At 40.8% G+C, this 19,863-nt stretch overlaps 1 protein-coding gene across 1 annotated transcript in view; it reads right to left on the bottom strand.

The window, feature by feature from the left end:
• Window positions 1-18,610, bottom strand: part of LOC121434591 (alpha-1-inhibitor 3-like) — a 49,295-nt gene extending 30,685 nt beyond the window's left edge. Inside the window, exons 1-11 of the mRNA XM_041633517.1 lie at window positions 18,483-18,610; window positions 15,380-15,563; window positions 14,520-14,679; window positions 14,352-14,404; window positions 9,586-9,606; window positions 9,150-9,318; window positions 8,681-8,765; window positions 7,575-7,683; window positions 933-1,050; window positions 672-781; window positions 53-214 (exon numbers count right to left, since the gene is read on the bottom strand). Of these exons, the coding sequence (XP_041489451.1) occupies window positions 53-214; window positions 672-781; window positions 933-1,050; window positions 7,575-7,683; window positions 8,681-8,765; window positions 9,150-9,318; window positions 9,586-9,606; window positions 14,352-14,404; window positions 14,520-14,679; window positions 15,380-15,563; window positions 18,483-18,568 (1,257 nt within the window). The 5' untranslated portion in view covers window positions 18,569-18,610. The remainder of the gene's footprint in view (window positions 1-52; window positions 215-671; window positions 782-932; window positions 1,051-7,574; window positions 7,684-8,680; window positions 8,766-9,149; window positions 9,319-9,585; window positions 9,607-14,351; window positions 14,405-14,519; window positions 14,680-15,379; window positions 15,564-18,482) is intronic.
• Window positions 18,611-19,863: the final 1,253 nt, after the last annotated feature.

Raw genomic sequence — 19,863 nt, 5'->3', positions numbered from 1 at the left:
CCAGCTGTTCCAAAGCTTCACTATGTGTCTCGTGCCCCTGTTTCTGACTCACTTTGATAGCGAGGGAATGTATGTCAACGTTGGTGATGTTGATGGAGAACTCTGCCAGGCCATGCTGATCCGTGGTAGTAACATTGGTGTAGCCAAGTTCCCGCGGTTTGATGAAGACTTGCTCATTTGGGATGGGGGCTCCATTGGGATCCACTAGACGGACCTGAGTTGAACAAGGAAGAAAAGTATAGTCTAGGGATGATGATACTACACAAAGTATAAGAGAAAAACGTGTTTCAATATTATATAAAGATCTCAAAAGATGCACCAACTAACAGCATCCAAAAAATATTTTACAAACATCTAACACTTTAGTAGAACTGGATGTGCAATGAAAGCCAGGGGCTTTGGGGTTTAAGGTTTTCAAGGACAATAGTTATAAATATAAATTTTGCTACATAAGCTTTAGATTTGGGATATCCTGATAACTTTTTTAAGTTTTCAGTTTAGTTCTGAGAATTGAACTCATGCACTTGACCATGTGAAGTACAAGCTCTACCAGCAAGCTAAATTCCTGTTTGGCAAGCAGTGAGGTCAGACAAGTCGAACACCGAGCAGAATGGCCTGGGTTGAGGAACCACAATACAGCCCAAGCATCTATGAATCCAAAAGTACTTTACTTTCACAAGGAATGGAATCCCGTATTTAAAGTGTGAGTCTGCTTTCACGAATAAGAGTTTGGTTGTTGTTCTTTCAATTTCAGTTCTCCTAGATCCAGTGAACTCAAATCCTGAAAAAGAAATTAGTAGCATCATTGAAAGCCCAAGCCAGTTAGAAAAGAATTATTTGTATTTTACATCCTTTTTCAACACCATTTAAACCACTGTTGACGTGAACAGGTGTGAGTTTTCATAGCCTCCTTCTCCATATTACTCACGTACCTGTCCCTTCTTCTATAACCTTCGCGTCCACTTGAAGATGCTGGACTCTATAATACCTTTGCTTTAATTCAAACACGCTGATGTTTCCTTCTTGTGTGGTGCAGCCATTGCTGTCTAGCTGATATGCAAGATAAAAACAAGGAAAGAAGGCACAGTGTTCAGATGGATGGGCAGCTCAAACCTACGCGTGCGGGCTTCATTGAGACACGTGGGTGCTCGGTGCTTTATGGCATGGCATTACGGTCATAAGCACCGGGACTCAGCTCACACACTGAGCTGATGGGTGCCACGGTCATGAGCCAGGCACAAAGCTGTCTCGGCTTTGTCATCTATAAAAATAGTGATTGTCTTCATAGACAATGAAGAGTACTAAGTAAATTCACAATGAGAATGTAAACAGACTGCTTTCTTGTATGTCATTAGGACTTAATAATCACTTTGTATTATTTAAAACAGCAACTACAGGCTTGGGTGTAGTTCAGTGGTACATTTTACTAGTAGGCGTGAAACTGTTGGCTTGATACCAAGTACCAGTAAATAGATTTTTCTGGTTAAAAAAAAAAGTGAAATCTATTTCCAGTTGTGTAATGGGGGCTTAGGGGTTGCCTCGGTGTGGCTCTGTGATGGAGAAAAGTCTTCAGAGGAGAAAGGACAGATATTATTCTGAAATGTGAAAGAGAAGGGTAGCCAGAATTATATTACTTTGCTTTTTGTTTGTTTCTCTGCAGCTTTGGAACCTGTTCTGGAACTCACTCTGTAGCCCAGGCTGGCCTTGAGCTCACAGAGCTCCACTTGTCTTTGCCTCCTGAGTGCTCAGATTAAAGGTGTGAGACCACCATCCAGCTATTTTTTTGTTTTTGTTTAGAGACAGGGTTTCTCTATGACTTTTGGTGCCTGTTCTGGACCTCGCTCTGTAGACCAGGCTGGCCTTGAACTCACAGAGATCCATCTGCCTCTGCCTCCCAAGTGCTCGGATTAAAAGCATGTGCCACCACCGCCCGGCTCTTAATTCAATTTTAACTTCACAGTTTATGTTGCCTTCCGTTTTCATTTCTACAGTGATTGCTGGCATAGCACTGCACTTTATTTTATTTAAATTGTATCACTCTATTGTCTTTGGTTTCCTGGTGGTATAGCAGTTTGTTTTCTTGTCTCTGAACGGCAGTGGGTACCGGGCTGTTGAGTGAAAACTGCTTATTTAGAAGACCCCCAAATAAAACTGGAGGAGATATGTATTATAGGAGATATGTAGATCACGATGAAGAGACAGGAAACATGAAACAAGGGAATATGACAACTACGAAAGAACACAACTCCTCACTAACTAAATCCCAGAACACTGAAATTATCAGCTCAGGACAAGAATAGGAAAGTCGGCAGCAGATATGCTGGATAATAAAAGAGAAATAGCGTGTGAACCAACCAGAACATCCAATAAAATCATAGCAAATAAACACATAAATAAACAAATACATAATTGTCAACAAACAAACTCAAATACAAATGATTTTAACTCTCTAGGGGACACAGGACAACTAGTTAGAAGAAAACATGAAAGGATAGTATGATAGTTTGGATATAATTGACCCCTTTAAGGTCACAGGGAATGGCACTATTGGGAGGTGTGGCTTTGTTGGAGTAGGTATGGCCTTGTTAGAGGGTGTGTGCCACTGTGGAGGCAGACTTTGAGGTCTTTATATGCTCAAGCCATGTCCAGTACTGTAGAACACTTCCTGTTGCCTGCTCAAGTTGTAAAACTCTCAGCTACCTCTCTAGCACCATGTTTATCTGCCTGCTGCCAGGCATGATGGCATGAGAATAATGGACTGAACCTATGAACTGTAAGCTACTTAATTAAATATTTTCCTTTATAAGACTTGCTGTGGTCATGGTGTCTCTTCATAGCAAGAGAAATCTTAACTAAGACAGAGAAAAAAGAATAGATAAGAAAATCCAAAGCTGCCGGGCGGTGGTGGTGCACGCCTTTAATCCCAGAACTTGGGAGGCAGAGGCAGGCGGATCTCTGTGAGTTCGAGACCAGCCTGGTCTACAAGAGCTAGTTCCAGGACAGGCTCCAAAACCACAGAGAAACCCTGTCTCGAAAAACCAAAAACAACAACAACAAAAAAAAAAAAACCAAAAAAACAAAAAAACAAAAAAAAAAACAAAAAACAAAAAAAACAAGAAAATCCAAAGCTGGTAAGAATCAGGAGTATCAATACTCATAAAATAGACTTCAGTGCAAAATTAGTTACAAGAAATAAAAACTCACTACCTATTAGTGAAATGAATACACCAAAAAGAGGATACTAAATAATCATGTCAATGCATCAATTTCATAAAAGAAATACTACTAAGGAAAGGATAGATAGAACCTGACGCAATCATAATGGGCGACTTTAGTACCACACACTCATTAATTGGCCATCTGGATAAAAAATAATAATTTCCAGAGTGTTGTATAGGAATTTCATCTGAGTTTAAACATTCTGTCTGGAAGGAGGCTCACTAAGACCCAGGACATAAACAAGAATTACAAGGCTCAGGAAGGAAACAACTCACAAGTCTCAAGAAGATCTTAAAATTGATAAGACTTTGAAGTGACAAACAGGCTAAAAGAATTAATGTCCATCAAACCAGCCATACAGAGAATAGTAGAAACAATATTTTGGACTGAGGAGGGTAATAAGCAGAGGTAATAGTCTACTGAAAAGAAAAAATGAAGCTATGATTATTATAATATGAAATAGGATTAAACACAAATATCAACAAAATAATAAAATGGTAGCAATCAACAGATACCTTCCAGAGACAACTTTAAATATTAATGGCTTTAACTCTACAATCAAAAGACACAGGATAGTTGAATGGGTTAAGAAACAATATTGGTCTTTTTGTGGTTTACAAGAAGCTCATTTTATCTTCAAGGATAGAGAAGAGAAAAAGAGGAATACTTTATTCCTATCAAGGGAATAATTAACTGAACTGACACTACAATTGTAAACATATATGAGGTAAACTCTAGCACGCACACCTTCATAAAAACCATACTACTGGACTTCAAGACACAAATGAAGCCCAATTCAGTAGTTACAGTTGATTTCTAAGCCTCAGTTCCCCTATTAGGGCATCTGGACCAAAGATAAACATAGAAGCACCAAAATTAAATGACATCATACATTAAATAAAGCTAATCTATACCTATAGAATATTCCACCTAAACACCAAAGAATACTTATTATTCTTTGAAGTAACAAATGGAAGTTTCTGTAAAATAGACTACAAACTGGGACACAAAACAAATCTGAACAAACATATTTGTTGAAAATTTAAATAACCTAGTCCTTCCTATTTGACCACAATGCAATTCAGCTTAGAACCAACAGCAAAAGAATTTCTGGAAATTACACCAACTCATGGAAATGAAACAGCCCACTACTGAATAATGAGTGAATCAAAGAAGAAATAAAAAAAGAAAAATTAAAAAATCCTGAAATTAAGTGAAAATGAAAACACAGCACAATAAAATCTCTGGAACACATTCATAGCAGTCCTAAGAGGGACATTTGCAGATCTGAATACTGGCATAAAAAAGGAGAGAAATCACATAAATAAATGACTTGATGATAGAAGTCAAGGATTTGAAAAAGAAACTCAATATTAATAAATGGGAAAAATAATAAAGACTAGGACAGAAATTAGTAGAATAGAAATAGAGAATACAAAGAATTAATGAGTCTAAGATATGGTTATTTATGAAGATAAGATCAACAGACCTTTGGAACAATCAACCAAAAGACAGAAAGAAATTACTCAAATTAACAGAATCAGAAATTTACAAGGAAACATTACACAGTTATTAAAGAGATTTAGACGATTGTAAAGGAATACTTTAAAAACCTGTACTACATTAATTATTTAGAAAACCTAAAATAAATGGACAAATTTCTACATTCATTGAAAATACAAATGTTAAACCAATAAGAAATAGACAACTTCAACAGTCACATAGACTCGGGGGGGGGGCACCACTGCCATTTTCCTAAACTAATATAGCTCCTTATTATATTCCAAAGACTTAAGACTTTTCCTTATACTTCAGATACGTGTAGATCTTACCCCTCATCAAATACTCTTGTTTTTCAATCTCTAAAGACATGATAGAGAACCACAACTCATCACAATGAAGAGAGCAAGTGCCTGCGATGTGCTCAGCCCACCTGCTATATCTCCAACATAACCACGGCATTAAAGGACCAGGGAAAGTCATGGAACAAGCATCAGACAGAATGTAAAAAACCAGAATGCAGAGGCAGCATAGAGGGACAGGGGAGCATGGTAGGGGAGTGGGGAGTGAGAAGGGGAGCAGGGAGAAGAACATGAGGGATCAGGAAGACCGAGCTGGGTGAAGGGCAGAGAGGGAGAGCAAAGAAAGAGATACCTTTAAAGAGGGAACCATTAATGGGGTTAGTGAGAAACCAGGCACTAGGGTAGTTCCAGGAACCAACAAGGATGACTCCAGATAAGCAATAGTGGAGAGGGTACATAAAATGTCTTTCCCCTCTAATCAGATCGATGACTACCTTAATTGTCATGACTACCTTAATTTATCCAGTAACTGATGGAAGCAGATGCAGAGATCCACAGCTAAGCACTGGACTGAACTCCTGGAGTCCAGCCATAGAGAGGGAGGAGTGATATATGAGCAAAGGGGCCAAGAACATGACAGGGGAAACCCACAGAAACAGCTGACCTGAGCTAGTGGAACTGACAGCAGGGGAACCCCCATAAGACTGAACTAGGCCCTGTGAATGTGAGTGACAGCTGTGTGGCTTGGACAGTTTGTGGGGTCACTAGCAGGGGAACAAGTATTTACCCCTAGTGCCTGAGCTGACTCTTTGGAGCCCATTCCCTATGGAGGGATACCTTGCTCAGCCTAGCTACAGGGGGATGGGCCTTGGTCCTGCCTCAAGTGAGGTGATAGACTTTGTTGACTCCCCATGGGAGGCCTCACCCTCTCTGAGGAGTGGGTATGGGGTGGGGTGGGGAGAAGATGGAGGAAGTTGGAGGACAGGAGGGAGAGGGAATAAGGATTGTTTTAAATAAGATTGTTTTAGAAAGAAAAGTAAAAAGACACACGTGAAACATTAAGCTGAGTTAAATAAACTTTCATGAACTTAAAAAAATTAACCCAACCCCATGTGTATGCAACAAAGCTTAAAAGATGTTTACATTGAGACTCTTTACAAAGTACATGTGACCACTTCCATAAAGATGGGGTCTATTGACTGAAAAACAAGGCTCAGCTAAGGGTCTATGGAGAATGACTAAATGAATAAACTAACGAATAAACATAAGAGTTTGTGGGAGTCCGGAGTGGCCTGGCCTTACCGGGAGCACAGATGTCACCAAGTCTGTTGTAAAGTACACATGACAACTTCCATAAGGATGGGTTCTATAGACTGAGAAACAAAGCTCAAGATAAGGGTCTGGAAAGGAAGAGTCTGGGATAAACGTATAGTCTGGGGGTTCAGGTGTGTCCTGCTCCTACAGATACCAGGATATTAACTACACCCATTCCATTGGGTGGAGGAGACGATCCTGCATGTTTAACCTACCTGGTTTCCCTAATGCTTATCTGTGAGCCCAAGGACCTTGGGCTCTCTACACTTCATACACTGTGGTCACGTGAGACTACAACCTAGTACAGCCACTTAACAAGCACGTATAGACGCTTCTCAGAAAACGCAAGGTCAACATACCACATGATCATCCATCAGGAATGTATAAAAGGAACCTATATCAGGATATCAAGAGCTGTGTTCACGTGCATGCTTGGCATTTATTGATTCACAAACAAGTGAGTCCATCAGTTGATGAGTGGATACTCAAAACTGGACCAGAGAATGGTACAGGCTTGGGGACTGTCACCTTTCACAAAATATACCAGACTTAGACACACAGCAGTGTGTGCTTTCCTCCACATGAAAGGGGAAAACAAAAAGGACTGCGAAGTAGATGCTGTTCCATTGGGGAAGAAGAGTCCGCCAGCAAGACGGATGAGGGAAGAGCGAAGGTAACGAAAGAGATAATCAAGTATGTGATACACGAGTAAGAATGTATTGGAAAGAAGCCTATTGTTTGGTACAATTTACTCACATTCTATATGTGCCAATTAAAGCATACTTTCAAAGAATAGTCTAAAAGGCATGAAAGTAGCAAGGACAACACAGGAAGAGGAGAAGACCACAGGAGCAGAGGTGGCAATGGGACTAGGGAATACCGTGAAGATACAGAATCCTTATGTATGAAAATGTCATAAACCTATTACTTTTGTACAATGAATACAGACTAAAAATTATTGGTGGCCAAGGTTAGCCGCAAAGGTGCTGACCTATCCCTATAGTAATAGTGGGTCCCAGGACTATCAATATTGTCAATGAGGTGGTGGGGGTGCTGGGAATTGCACACCTGCCTGGCTAGTGTTCCACCACAGAGCCACACTCCAAGGTCCTGAGGTCCCAAGGTCCCAGAACATCCTCTTTTAATATCTGGGTGTGTGTTTCTTCTCAGTCTTGCTGTCTGTGTTTCTGTTAGTTAACCCTGGATCTTGAAAACAGGCCTTTGAACAGATTTACTCACCCGGCTCCTGACTTCTTTGCATCCAGTCTCTTTATTCTTGATATGCTCCTTATATTTATAACATATCTGTATCTTTGCATGTCCTGGCACAGGCTTCCCATAGGTATACCTGTCAGAGAGACAAGGGTCTTCCTAAAGTAGAGCCCTAAGTCCTTCCATCCATGGTCACTTGGTCCATCTGTAGCAGTAGATTGACTATGTAGTTTCACAATGACAGCAAATACGGTCCGTTAGTACCACATGACACTTCCTAACTAGACATATTAACAATTTTGCCTCATTAAGAACCTCTGGGGGGGGGAACGACAGGATTTTCTCCCCTTTGTAGTTCTGGAAAGATTAAATGACCAAATCAGGAACTTCAGCTAGCAAATGGGGGCGGGGGCTGAGAGGACTGGGAAGCATGGTGAAAGGACTCAGAACTATTCTAACAGACTTCCTCCATCTTTTGCCTTCTTTCTGTCAGTTTCCTTTTGAGCGTGTTTATTTTAATGGCAAGCAGTTGTGAGCTCGGGTGTGCCTCTTCTGTTTGATTCAGGCCCCTTTGCAAATTCCTTCTACCATGGTTTGGCTTACTGCAATTCTAGACTTAAAGAGCAATTTCGGTTGCTGTGGCCCAGGGTCCTTATTTATCAGGTACAGAAACGCAAACAAAAAAGTGAGCTGTTTAAAAGTTCAACTTGGGCGGCAGTGACCGGAAGTAGAGCCAGACTGGGAACTCTTGTTTCTCTGCTCTTTGCGTCCACCCGAAATAGGTCAGAAGAATGCCGAATTTAGTGCCTGTGTTCTCTTCACATGGGTCAGAGAATCTTTTTAGGTACCTTCCTGTCTCCAAAGGCAGGAACTCTCTACTGCCTCATACAGTTAATTTTATCATTGGTGTCATCAGAATTATCATCAGCAACATACACAATGAATGGTCAAGCAGTGATAGATGCAGAGCAGTCAGGGACATGAAGAGGAAATGAACACTGTGGGGGAACATTCTAGGAGGGAAGGCCACACAGCCTTAGCATTTGTAAAGACTCTACTGTGAGGCCTTATCTCAGATATTTTTATGTTCAAGCATATTCTTAAGGCTAGAAGGTTAAACACAGCTGACTCACATCCCGCACACGGTCACATTGAGCTTTTCATCTTGTATCGAGATGGCCTTTGGGACCTTTACTTGAACTTCAAATCTGGGAAGCACTATTGGGAGAGAGAGAGGGAGGAGAAACTCAGGTGGGAAATGACTTTTCTAGTTGCTTAACTGATCAGCCTCCACCAAGAAATGGTGATTTCATATTATTGAGGTAACCACCCCCTCTAAAGTTATTAAGTTGAGCCGTCATAGGTTATATCCAGTTTGAAAAGCTCAGAGGTATCTACTTAAAGAGGAAAAAAACCAAAGAATTTGCTTCTGAAAATCCCAGAACTCTCTGGAAGCTCCACGTTGCTAGATGGGTAGATTAGCGAGAGTCAGATGAAGCCCAGTCTTATGCACTGGAACTTAATGTCTCCGGAAGAACTCATCCCATTTCAACCAGAAACTTAGGCCAGCCACTTTCCCTTGTCAGTCTTCCCAAGGCGTACCGAATTCCTCCACGGTGAAGGAGTGTTCTTTCTTATCTCCTGATTGCTTTAGTATCACTATCTTGTAGGACCCCAGAATGGGCTCTGAGGATAGGCTGAAGGACAGCTGCTTAAGCCCGGTCTCCGTGGTAACATCCCTCCACTGCATAATGCGGTTCCCTTTTGGATCCTGTGAAACAGGTTGCAGACTTTCTGAGTAGACAAAGTGTTAGCTGCAGCCACACATCTGAGAGCACTGTGTGTGTGGTGGAGCATCTGGGAACTTGCTAATATTCCTTTTGGACAGGGAGGAATAAAGGTGAAGTAGGGGATATGAACCAGTTATCTGGGGCGGTGGTGGAAGCCTGCCGACCCATAGTACTGCTACGGTGTGCCAACGTCTAGTTACTGCCAGCGGACTGACTCTCTCAGAATAGGAGATAGTTGAGTTTCTTACCTCAATGTAAACCAGAGGAAACTGGAACAAAGAGAAAACAGGGTTAGTTTAGAACAGTGTTCTCAGTCTAGGGGTCACAACCCCCTTGGCAAACCTCTATCTTCAAAACTATTTACATTATGATTCATAGCAGTAACAAAATCATGGTTATGATGTAGCAATAAAAACAACTGTATGGTTGGGGATCATCACATAAGAAACTGTATTAAAGGGTCACAGCATTAGGAATGTTGAGAACCACTGGTTTAGAAATTTCACACAGACAGCAAATCCAATAGAGTCACACCATGGCCCATACGGTGTTTCATATGGGAGTTTCAGCCAGAATTCAGCGAGTTTAATATCCGGTAACAAAGTCAATTGCAAACCAATTAACCACCACAGAGAAACTGTAAGTGTATGTTCTAGCACTCTCAGAGTCATGCGGACCTCTTAACGGACAGGAACTGAGAAATGGAGCTTCGTGGGCCCTTATCAGCAAGGTGTCTCCAATGTGCTGTGAGACCCACCCTGAGCCTTTACAGTATGGAGATTACAGAACCTATTGTTCAAATCAGGAACATTTCCAGTGTGAAGTGGGGTGACTAGTTTTTAAATATATCCAGTTATAATGCTTAACTTGGGGTGTGTCCTGGGCACACATATAGCTAGGCCCGCTTCACGCAGGGCACTGGCTTCCCACTCCTCGTCTAATGAGCACACACACTCAATATTCGCCTCCTGGACGCAGTTCAGCAGAGCAAACCAGTGTCTAACCATTGCTCTAGGTCAGAGGAAGGATAATAAATGCACAGAAGGAATAAATAACCATAAATAAACAACACTAACTACAAAGGAAGAAAGGGCTCATAGCTGCTCTGTGTCTAAGGAGAGTTGCTGCTGAGTAAGGCACGGCTGCATGTTCAGAGGTTTTGTGGGCGAAGTGTTTCTGATCGATGAGGTGAAGATCACACAGTAAGTAGGCGGTGGCAAGGTCATTTAAGGTTCTGTTGTAGCTGAGCTGTCTGAAACGGTAAACTCATTCTAGGTGAGTATCAACTTGAAGAAAACACGATCACTTCCAGCAGTTGAAAAGGGAGCAAGCAGGGGCAGTTGTAAGGGAATTTTAGTGATATAGAGCTTATTTCTGAAAGTCTGGAAGAAGAAACCATGACAATAGCTGATGAAACTGTGGTGCAGGTGTACACAATGAAAGTTCATTCTGCTGCAAAAAAACGAAACCACAAAATTTGCAGGCAAATGGGTGAAACTCCAGAAATGATAATGGTAAGTTTGTGGGAGCCAGCCAAGATAAGCTAAGTATGAACAGGTCACCCAAAGGAAGTTCTTTATTAAGGAAGTTCTTTATTTCCAACCATTATCACCTGCCAGAGTAGAACTCGGCCCTCGATAAATTTAATAAGAGGTCTGAGATTCAGTAGTTTACCCTGAGGCAATGCCTGGCTGTAAGAGGAACCACAAGCTGTTACTGGACTCCAACCCAATAACAGACCATCCAAAGGAAACGCCTAGCATTCCAACCACTGTAGATAGGACCACCTGCCAGCACACTCTCACCAGGACACCCCTAGACAAATGTCAGCCAATCAGGGGTTCTAAACCTAGGAAACCCCTCGCCCCCACCTTTACTACTATAAAAACCCAATTCTAACTGAGCTCGAGGCTCTCGGGTTATTCCAATACATTGGACATGCAGAGAGACCTAGTTTGCAAACTTGATTAAAATAAAGGATCTTTGTTTTTACATATGGGACTCGGTCTCCTTGTTGGCTTTTGTGGGACTTCACGGATTTGGGCAGAACAAGTTCAGAAAGATGATTGCTGTGTGTTCTTACATGTGGCGCCTCCCTCCAAATAGAGCTACGTGTTTAATCTTGAGTCTTATGCAAGCAAGTAGAAGAGGACCACTGGGGAGGGAAATCCCTCAAAGTAGGCGACAAAGCATGACATAGGTGATGCCAAAGCACAGGTGCACTTTTGGGGACAAAATATTTAAACAGGAATGAGTGTGTAGGATGGGAGAGACGATAGGGGAGGGTGGGAGGGTTAACCCAAGAAGAACCCATGAAAAACCACATGGAAACTCTTTTCTAAGTCAATTAAGAAGCATAAGTTGAAAGGAGTCAGAAGAACAATGCAAGTCTAGATAATGCTCCTGACGGCCCTGGGTCACCGCACATATGTCCCAGTGGTAGGCATGAGATATCTCCTTAGGAGTTGCTGGCCAGGGAGGCCCAAGAAACCCCCAAAGCAGGAGAGGGTCTTACACTCTTCTTGATTGCCCACAATAACTAGTTGCTGATATTCTGTTGTGGAAGACACCACTCACCGTGGCTGAAGGGTGCAGAGAAACCAATTAGAGAAGAAAGACCCCTTAAAGTTCCTCAAAGACCCCAGCCCTGGGGAGACAGGATTTTCCAATCCCCCTCTGCAGAGGGTCTTCCCTCCCATGCTCCTGTTGTGTGTGTGTTTCCTCATCTCTAATAAAAGCCTTTCTTTGCTGGCAGATTCGACGTGCTGTGCTCAAGATTTTTCCTGCCTTTTAATTCTTTAACTGGCAGAGAAAATGAACCCTACTGTGTACAGTAGTAGCAAGATCATTTTATAACTGGCACACAAAACCTATTGGAATTCAAGATAAGTCATTTTGACTAGGGAATTCAGCAAGATCAACATGATAAAAAAGTAATGGGGTACACAGAAAAAAGATCTTAATTGCATGAAAATGAAGGAAACGAATTATAAATTCTATCAACACCATTTATTAATGAAAACTGTGATTTGGGGAATAAGTCAATTAGGAAATTCAGTAGGCTTAAGAAGAACATTGCAAACCATTAGGAAATACATAGAAACATTTGTTATTAAATGATTAAAGGTGTTATTAAACACTCTTTTCAAATCAATATATACATTATTAATATTTCAATGACATTTCCAAGTCTAATTGTAGAACTGCAACCTGATAGTAAAATTTACACAAAACATCGAGGAGCAGTTGATGAAATTCTGAAGAAAGAATTAATCTGAGGACATAAATTTAATTAAATAAAAATGAAGGTGCAGTAATGTTCATGAAGCCAGGAAGTGAAAGACGGGAGGGAGAGGCAGCTGGTAAATGCTAGCTGCTCAAGCAGAAGAACCTGGGTTCCATCTACGGAATCCACATAAAAAGCAGGAACGGGTGCCTGCTGTCATCATAGCTGGGGAGCAGAGACAGCCAGCTCTCACAGGGTCCCTGGCCAGCCCACCTAGCCTGATCATCAAGCCCCAGGTGAGTCAGAGACCAAGTCAAAAGCCACGGTGTTCAGCACTCAAGAAACGAAAGCTAAGATTGCCTTCTGGCTAGCACATACATGTGTACACACATGCGCACACACAGAATGAAAATGTATTATGCACAGACACACAAAATACTAGGAAGTGAGTCAACAGTCTATGCTGGGAATTTTATAGTGTCACAAGCCTACAGAGCTAGGTAGAGCGATTAAGAGAGTGTCCATACATATGCGTATATAATGAAGGATGGAGTTAGACTTACTTTGGTCTGTACTCTTAAAGAAAACTGACCTCTCCCAGTAGCTATCAGTTAGCACCAGTGCCTCGGCTAGAGGTGGGATTTCACGAACATCTCTCCTCTCCATGCCAAGGTTTGATCTGGCTTGATCTTGCACGTGCTTGTGCATGCTAACACAATTGTAAGTTCATATTTGTGGCAGCCATGCTGAGTCCAGTGGACTGTTCCCTTTTATTCATTCACTACCTCTGACTCTTATGCTCTTTCCTTCCTCTCTGACACAGTAATCTATGGTCCTTGAGAAGAGAGGATGTTATTCATATGTTTAATTTGGGCCTTCACATTCCACAGTCAAGCTGCTGCTGATTGGAGCCATCATCCCTACCGTCTAACTTTCATGGAGCTGGAAGGTGCTATGCACACCACAGGGGGTGGGGTAGGGGTGCAAGGGGGTGAGGAATCATCAATCTTACCCAGCTGTGAACCCTATAAACTATGAGAACCCCTGGCCTGGCAAGACATGCCCACTGGGTGCAATAGTAACACAAATGTCATGGAAGTAACCAACCACTCTCTGACTAGATTTAAGTCCCATTATGCAAGATGAAACCCACGTTTGACAACACTGTCGAGCCAAGAACCTATGGCTAGATGTGTCATAGGCCCTAAAGGAGAATACATTATTATTATGTTGCTAAAGGGCATGGTAGCTAACCAACTGTTACCCACTGATCTTTATACTTAGAAAGCATCTCTCGTCAGAGAAGCTTCTATTTGTAGCAGAGAGTTGTTAGCACAGACACCCACAACTTGCTGAAGTACGGAGGATGAGAGACTGGTAAATGCTGTTTTTTACTTAAGAGAGTCCATTTAGGGAAGGACCTAAGTGTTAAATACAAAGTTGCATATAGAAATACCCATTAGACTAGAAATGAGTTCTTCAAGGATGGCATGACGTGACAGAAACCACAAAAACATCAAGAAAAACATGATTAAGCCGAAAGGTTCTGTACAGTAAAAGTCTCCATGAAGTATAAAGAAAGCCCAGAGGCTCTTAACCAGTAACAGACTGCAACATATAAGGAAAACATAGCAGGGCCAACAGTAACTGAGGAAGAGATGTAAATAGGCAAATGAGCAGAATAGGAAGCAAGATCAACTCATACCTTAGCAAGGGGCTAGAAATGAGAATATTTCAGTAACATTGTGTCTTCATGAACCCACCAACAGCCACATGTAAAAGACTCACCAACTCACTCAGAGGGTGCAGATTTATATCCATAGAGACAACCCGGAATTTGACTGGACAAAGAGAGAGAGAGAGAGAGGATTTCCTAGTGAGTTCCAGACCCAGACCTTCTCTGTGCCATGTTGAGAAGGGCTTCTTACTTTTGTTGCCCATAATGGAGCTTCGCACCTGTTTGTCCTGGTTTGTACACGGGTTTGTCTGTTTGGACAAAGACGGCATTCACTTTGTTCCACACCAACATCATATTCTTCTTGCTGAATTCGTGTTTTGGTCCTTTGATGTGGACAGACAGGTACCCCCTCTCATAGGAAGATGAGACTCTGGGGAGCTGAGAACGAGAGGAACGCAAGACCCTTCACTATCTGACCCTTTGGAGGGCTGAGAGTCCCTCCGCTCCTTCCACACCACGGGAAGGAAGGGAGGCCCGTCAGTTCTTGTTTAAGCATTTTGAGGAGGAGGGTACACCAGGAAAAAAGTAAGAAAAGAAAGCACAATGTTTCATATGAGTTGATGGAAGCAACAAAGACACAGTCATTTATATGGAGTATGTGCTAGCTTGACTGAGAATTAGATCTAACTCTGAAACCAAGGTAGAGTGAAAACTAATGTATTAATGGCAGTAGGAATTGTGTCTTGATGATAGGTCCAGAGAAGAAACCCAGAACTTTCCCAGGATATCAGTTACACAAAGGAGATGTAGTCCTGACTAGTTGGACTGCCATCTGAAGCTTATAATGTACTAGCAGGAAGTACTACGAAGTGGCAAAATCCTTTGTCCTCTGGGTGGTGGGATTTCTGAGAGACTTCAGTGGGAAAGGAGCATATGCACAAGTATTGGCTCTTCCCATTTTGGGGTGGGATAATCTGTGCTATTTGTTTATTGGGTAAATATTTTGAGTTTCTATTGTTTTGAAGAAGTAGATGTGTTTCTAAATTAATCTTTCTCAGAATGATGTGAGTACATTAGATATCTGCACACATATGTACATAAATACAGAAAACAAGTTGGGACCGGTCCCCGTACTCACAGTGAAGGAGACACAGTGGAACAAGTCCTTGTCAACCACAAGCTCATTGAACAGACTTCTGCTTCCTGAGCGAAACTGCAAAGAGGCTCTGACAGTCACTGTCTCATTCAGGTCGTATAGATGGAAGCAGATTTTTTCAGGGGTCTCAGTGTAGAGCCGGGTAGGAACCAATGCCATATACTTACTGTAAAGGAAAGAGTTTGGGTCAGCTGAGGACAGGTCTATGACTGGAGTTTCATTACACTAATTATCACCATCTATATTTCTACAGCTGAGATGGCAGGTGAAACCTGACACAGTAGAGAGGTCGGACAAGTATCAGTTTTTGTAATAACTCGGCTTCAACAGTGATATCCATCAAGACAGGTTCAAATGGCATGTACACCCTTCACTTAAACAGCTAGCATTCAAGTTTTAGGAGTTTTTAAAAATCTTTTAAAATGAAAACGCGGAAAGAATAATTATTATTTTCATAAAAATTTATGAAGATTGTTCTTAATTACCACGTTTAATTATTGAAAAATAGTTCAGTGCCCTGTTTTTATTTCCAGGTACTCTTAAACCTAAGATTTATAATGTGACTGTGCAGTCCAGAGTTGCACGATTCATACATGTTACACTTGAGCAGGTGCCAAAGGCTATCTGTAGAAATCATCTTCTACCTTCTTCTTGCATCCGGGTTTTTTGTACCCAAACTTGACCCAAATCTAGCCTGTCATTACTACATCATATAATGAAAAAAAAAATTAACAGGTTTCTTTGATTTTTAGCACTTTAAATATACTTTTTTGATGAAAGATAATAAGAAAAGCCACTCAACAATATTTTCCTGATAATGTGGCTATTTGGGCACCAAGTAACAAGTTCTACTGGTAGTTTAAAAATTAGTTTAAAAAATTACATATAACAAAACAGGTATCAAGCAAGAATTACAGTTATAACATTTATATCTACTTTATCTTTTATCATAGCTAAGGAAAAATATCTATCTATTCTTCAACTCCACCAAAGACTCCTGAAGGATATACTATTACCTAAGTTAACAGGAAGTGCATTGTAAGCAACTTCCAAAACTCTAGATTTGACAGAGACATCTTGCTGCCTGGACAGTCACTCAAAGTTTTTCTGTAACATTGGGGCATCCATCTTCAGCCTTCAGGCCCATAGTATCTAGTAGACTTTCCTATGAAGATCTTGGAAACCCAAAGATCTGTTCTGCATTGTAGTGGCAAAGTCCATCAGTTGCTTTCTTCTGTGTCCTGCAGAATGTCTGGTAGACTGTTTTATGAAGCAGGAACCTCAAAAGATAGTCTCACCTTTAGCCAAGTCCAGCAGTCATTTTTCTTCCCTATCCAGTTCATACAGTATAATATCAAGCAGTCTAGGCAAGAGTAGTTTTTTTTTTTTTTCCCAAATGGCCAACAAACTCCATCAGGAGCCTCTTTGATGACCATCATCCTCTTTAAATAGATTTATGCTGCCAGGAGCAGATGTGTCTCATTGTCATGAAAAGTCTTAAGTTAATAATTTAAACATTTTAAATGCCATATTCTGTAGGTCTTTAAAAGGTTTGAAGATTATCTATCTAACTGAAATATATCTCTATATGTCTAGAAAGCCTAACTAACAAGTTTTACTATTACAGATGACTATCTATTAACCTGTATTTCTTAATTATACATTATATTTTTAAATGAGCTGCACAAACATAGTACCTTAACCAAGAGTAATATATATAATTGATCTTAAATTTGTACCAATAAACCGAGATCCATACCAATGTAAAGTATTGATCTCTATAGTATATCCCCCTTTAAATATAAAGAAACATTTATAAACAATATTTGGAAATTTGGGAGTAGCTTTCTCCAAACTGCTTCCTGTTTTTTATTGGGCAAAGTAATTTTGGGGGGATGTTCATGGCAACCTTTTGGGGAATCTTGATCCATCAAACCACATTAGTCTGGAAGGAATCCATAGGTTCTCATCTTCTGTGAAAACAAAAGAAGAACCTCTTTTCCAAAGCAACAAATCCTTAGACCCAAACTTTGAAGTCAAGATACCTTTAAAATATATGTTATTTTAGCTTAGCATCCCATACAATGAAATGTCTCTCTGAACTTAGCTCATTTACAGTAAAAAAAATTCAAAGAAAACATAATAATATACATAATCCAGACTCTCTGTGTATATTCCATCTTTACTGACTTATTTTTCTTTACTCCTTTAATCAATGACTGTCTGTACTCTGTCTCTTTAAAAACTTTATTAAAATAACCATTTACTTTTATAACTGTCTATATTCTTTTTCTTCTCTCTATCAAGCCTATGTACATTTATCCAACACTGTGACCCATTTAGAGGTCTTTTTTTCCCTTCTGATCTGTCTTTATTGTGTATCTGTAATCATTTTCTGACCAGGACCATTTCTTAAAATACAAAGTAGATTGGCTAGGACTAAGGCTGCTTTGCCTTTTGGCTCCACCCATTCCAACATGGTGGCAGTCCATTCACTGCTTCTGAGACTGCTGGGTGGGAGCCATGCTAACAACCTCAACTCTGGTAACCAGTTGGTCCATGTTGCCACCAAGTAATTTGCAGCATGCTGCCCACAAGTCCCATTCAAGTGCTTGGCCTCCTGAAAGAGCCAGAGTTGATGCTGGCAAGAAGCCACCATTTTAAAACCATGCAGCTTTCTTTCTTTCTTTCTCTCTCTCTCTCTCTCTCTCTCTTTCTTTCTTTCTTTCTTTTTGCTGTTGCTGCTGAATCATGCTTTTTAAAGAAATTATGCCTCTGCTTTCTTCTAGCAAGCAGAGCCCACCCGAGAAAATGATGCTACCAAAAAAGCCACGCTTAACTCTGTTCTTTTGTGTCTAGGACTCCTTTCCAAACTTTCTCAGGTTTTATGTGGATTAAGTCAGCCCCACATTGGTGTGCCAATTGTTGGGGAAGGCTGCTTGCTTGCTCCTGGCTACCCAGACTTCCAAAATAATCATCCAGAAACTATATTACTTGTAATACTCTTTGGCCAATAGCTTAAGCATATTGCTAGCTAGCTCTTCTATCTTAAATTAACCATTAAGAGGACCTTGGTGGTACTCACGGTTGTCCATAGAGTGAGGAAGCAGAAGTCAGGCAGGCAAGAAGAACTGAAATAAGACATTTCAGAGCCTGCCTGCCCTTCCACATGGTGTAGGAAGAAAGGACAAGAGGATGGTACCTATGGTGTTCTCTTCCCTAATACCATTGCGGAGATCCCTTGAAACACAGTGGTCTATTTATGAGTGCCCTGTGCAAATAGGAAGCTCCACCCTAGGTGGCCAAACAGAGAAGTGGAATTTTGCAAGAGTTTTCTGTTAGTGTCACTGTATTCAGTGGTGGCCTCGAAACAACTCAAATAAATTACAACAGCCTCAGGAAAAGTGCCAGAGCAGCTGTGGATGGTGTTGGAAAAAGAGTCAAGGTCATAGAATCTACCAGGTTTGAATTAGAGCAGATGTTCTCAGTGTTAATACTACTGAGCAATAAATCTTTGCAGTATGTGGCTGTTCCATGATTGTGTAACATTTGCTACCTCACTGCTTCTAGTTACCTGGAATCTGAGCAGTATACTCCCTGGGACGGGACATCTCAGTTCCCCCTTTTCCTTGTTTGAGAGTCACTCGAGTAGTTCAGGTTGGAGATTTTCAGTTCTCCTTTCTCTGGTCATTCAAGTATCTACTTTTATGGGTCTTATGTGTAAAAGGGGGACTATGGATACTGGGAAAGCCCCGAAACTCACCTACTACAAGTTACTGTGCCTAACTCTTTTTAGTTAGAAGTTCACAGACCTCATCTAGAGGTACTCTTGAGAAGTATTATCTCTATGGTCTAGCAGGAAGCCCAATATAATCTGTGCAACTGAAGGCAATTGCTTTAAATGTTAAGTGATTGATATTTGGGGTGCACCTCATTTCCTTGGGACGGATACTAAGGTATAAGCTGGAAAACACATTAGCATTTCTATTCTAGATAATGGAACTCTTTATTTTTTACAAAGAACTTATGATATTGGCTTGAGGGAAAATTATAGCATAAACTAAATCAACTATAATCTTAAGACATTAAGTAAAAAGAAAGAACATGCTAAAAGGGGATGTAGGGCAAATATGTAAAGGTTGAAAGAGAAATTAAACTGATTGAAAGAAAAATTAAATTCATTGATTCACTTCTGAACCCCAATTCATCATCAATAGGAAGCTTCATCAACTCCTGAGCTGGTCCTTTTTCTCCAAATTCCACAGAAACAATAATTGCACTTTTTCATCTCCTCTCCCTGATCTTTATTTTGAGCATGACAATGAATGGCTTTAAATTCCCATAAGATGATGCTCGAAGTGATGGATATACAAACACAAACAGGTGCTAACAGTGTGGGATAATATTTGGTGGCAGGGCAGGTCTAAGATGGCATAACTCAGACTCAGAACTCACAGGTGACTTCT

Source organism: Microtus oregoni, unplaced genomic scaffold (assembly GCF_018167655.1).
Source record: "Microtus oregoni isolate MIOR12 unplaced genomic scaffold, Mior012 000002F_ref0000024, whole genome shotgun sequence".
Classification (NCBI taxonomy): domain Eukaryota; kingdom Metazoa; phylum Chordata; class Mammalia; order Rodentia; family Cricetidae; genus Microtus; species Microtus oregoni.
This window is presented reverse-complemented; position numbering and strand designations above follow the sequence as displayed.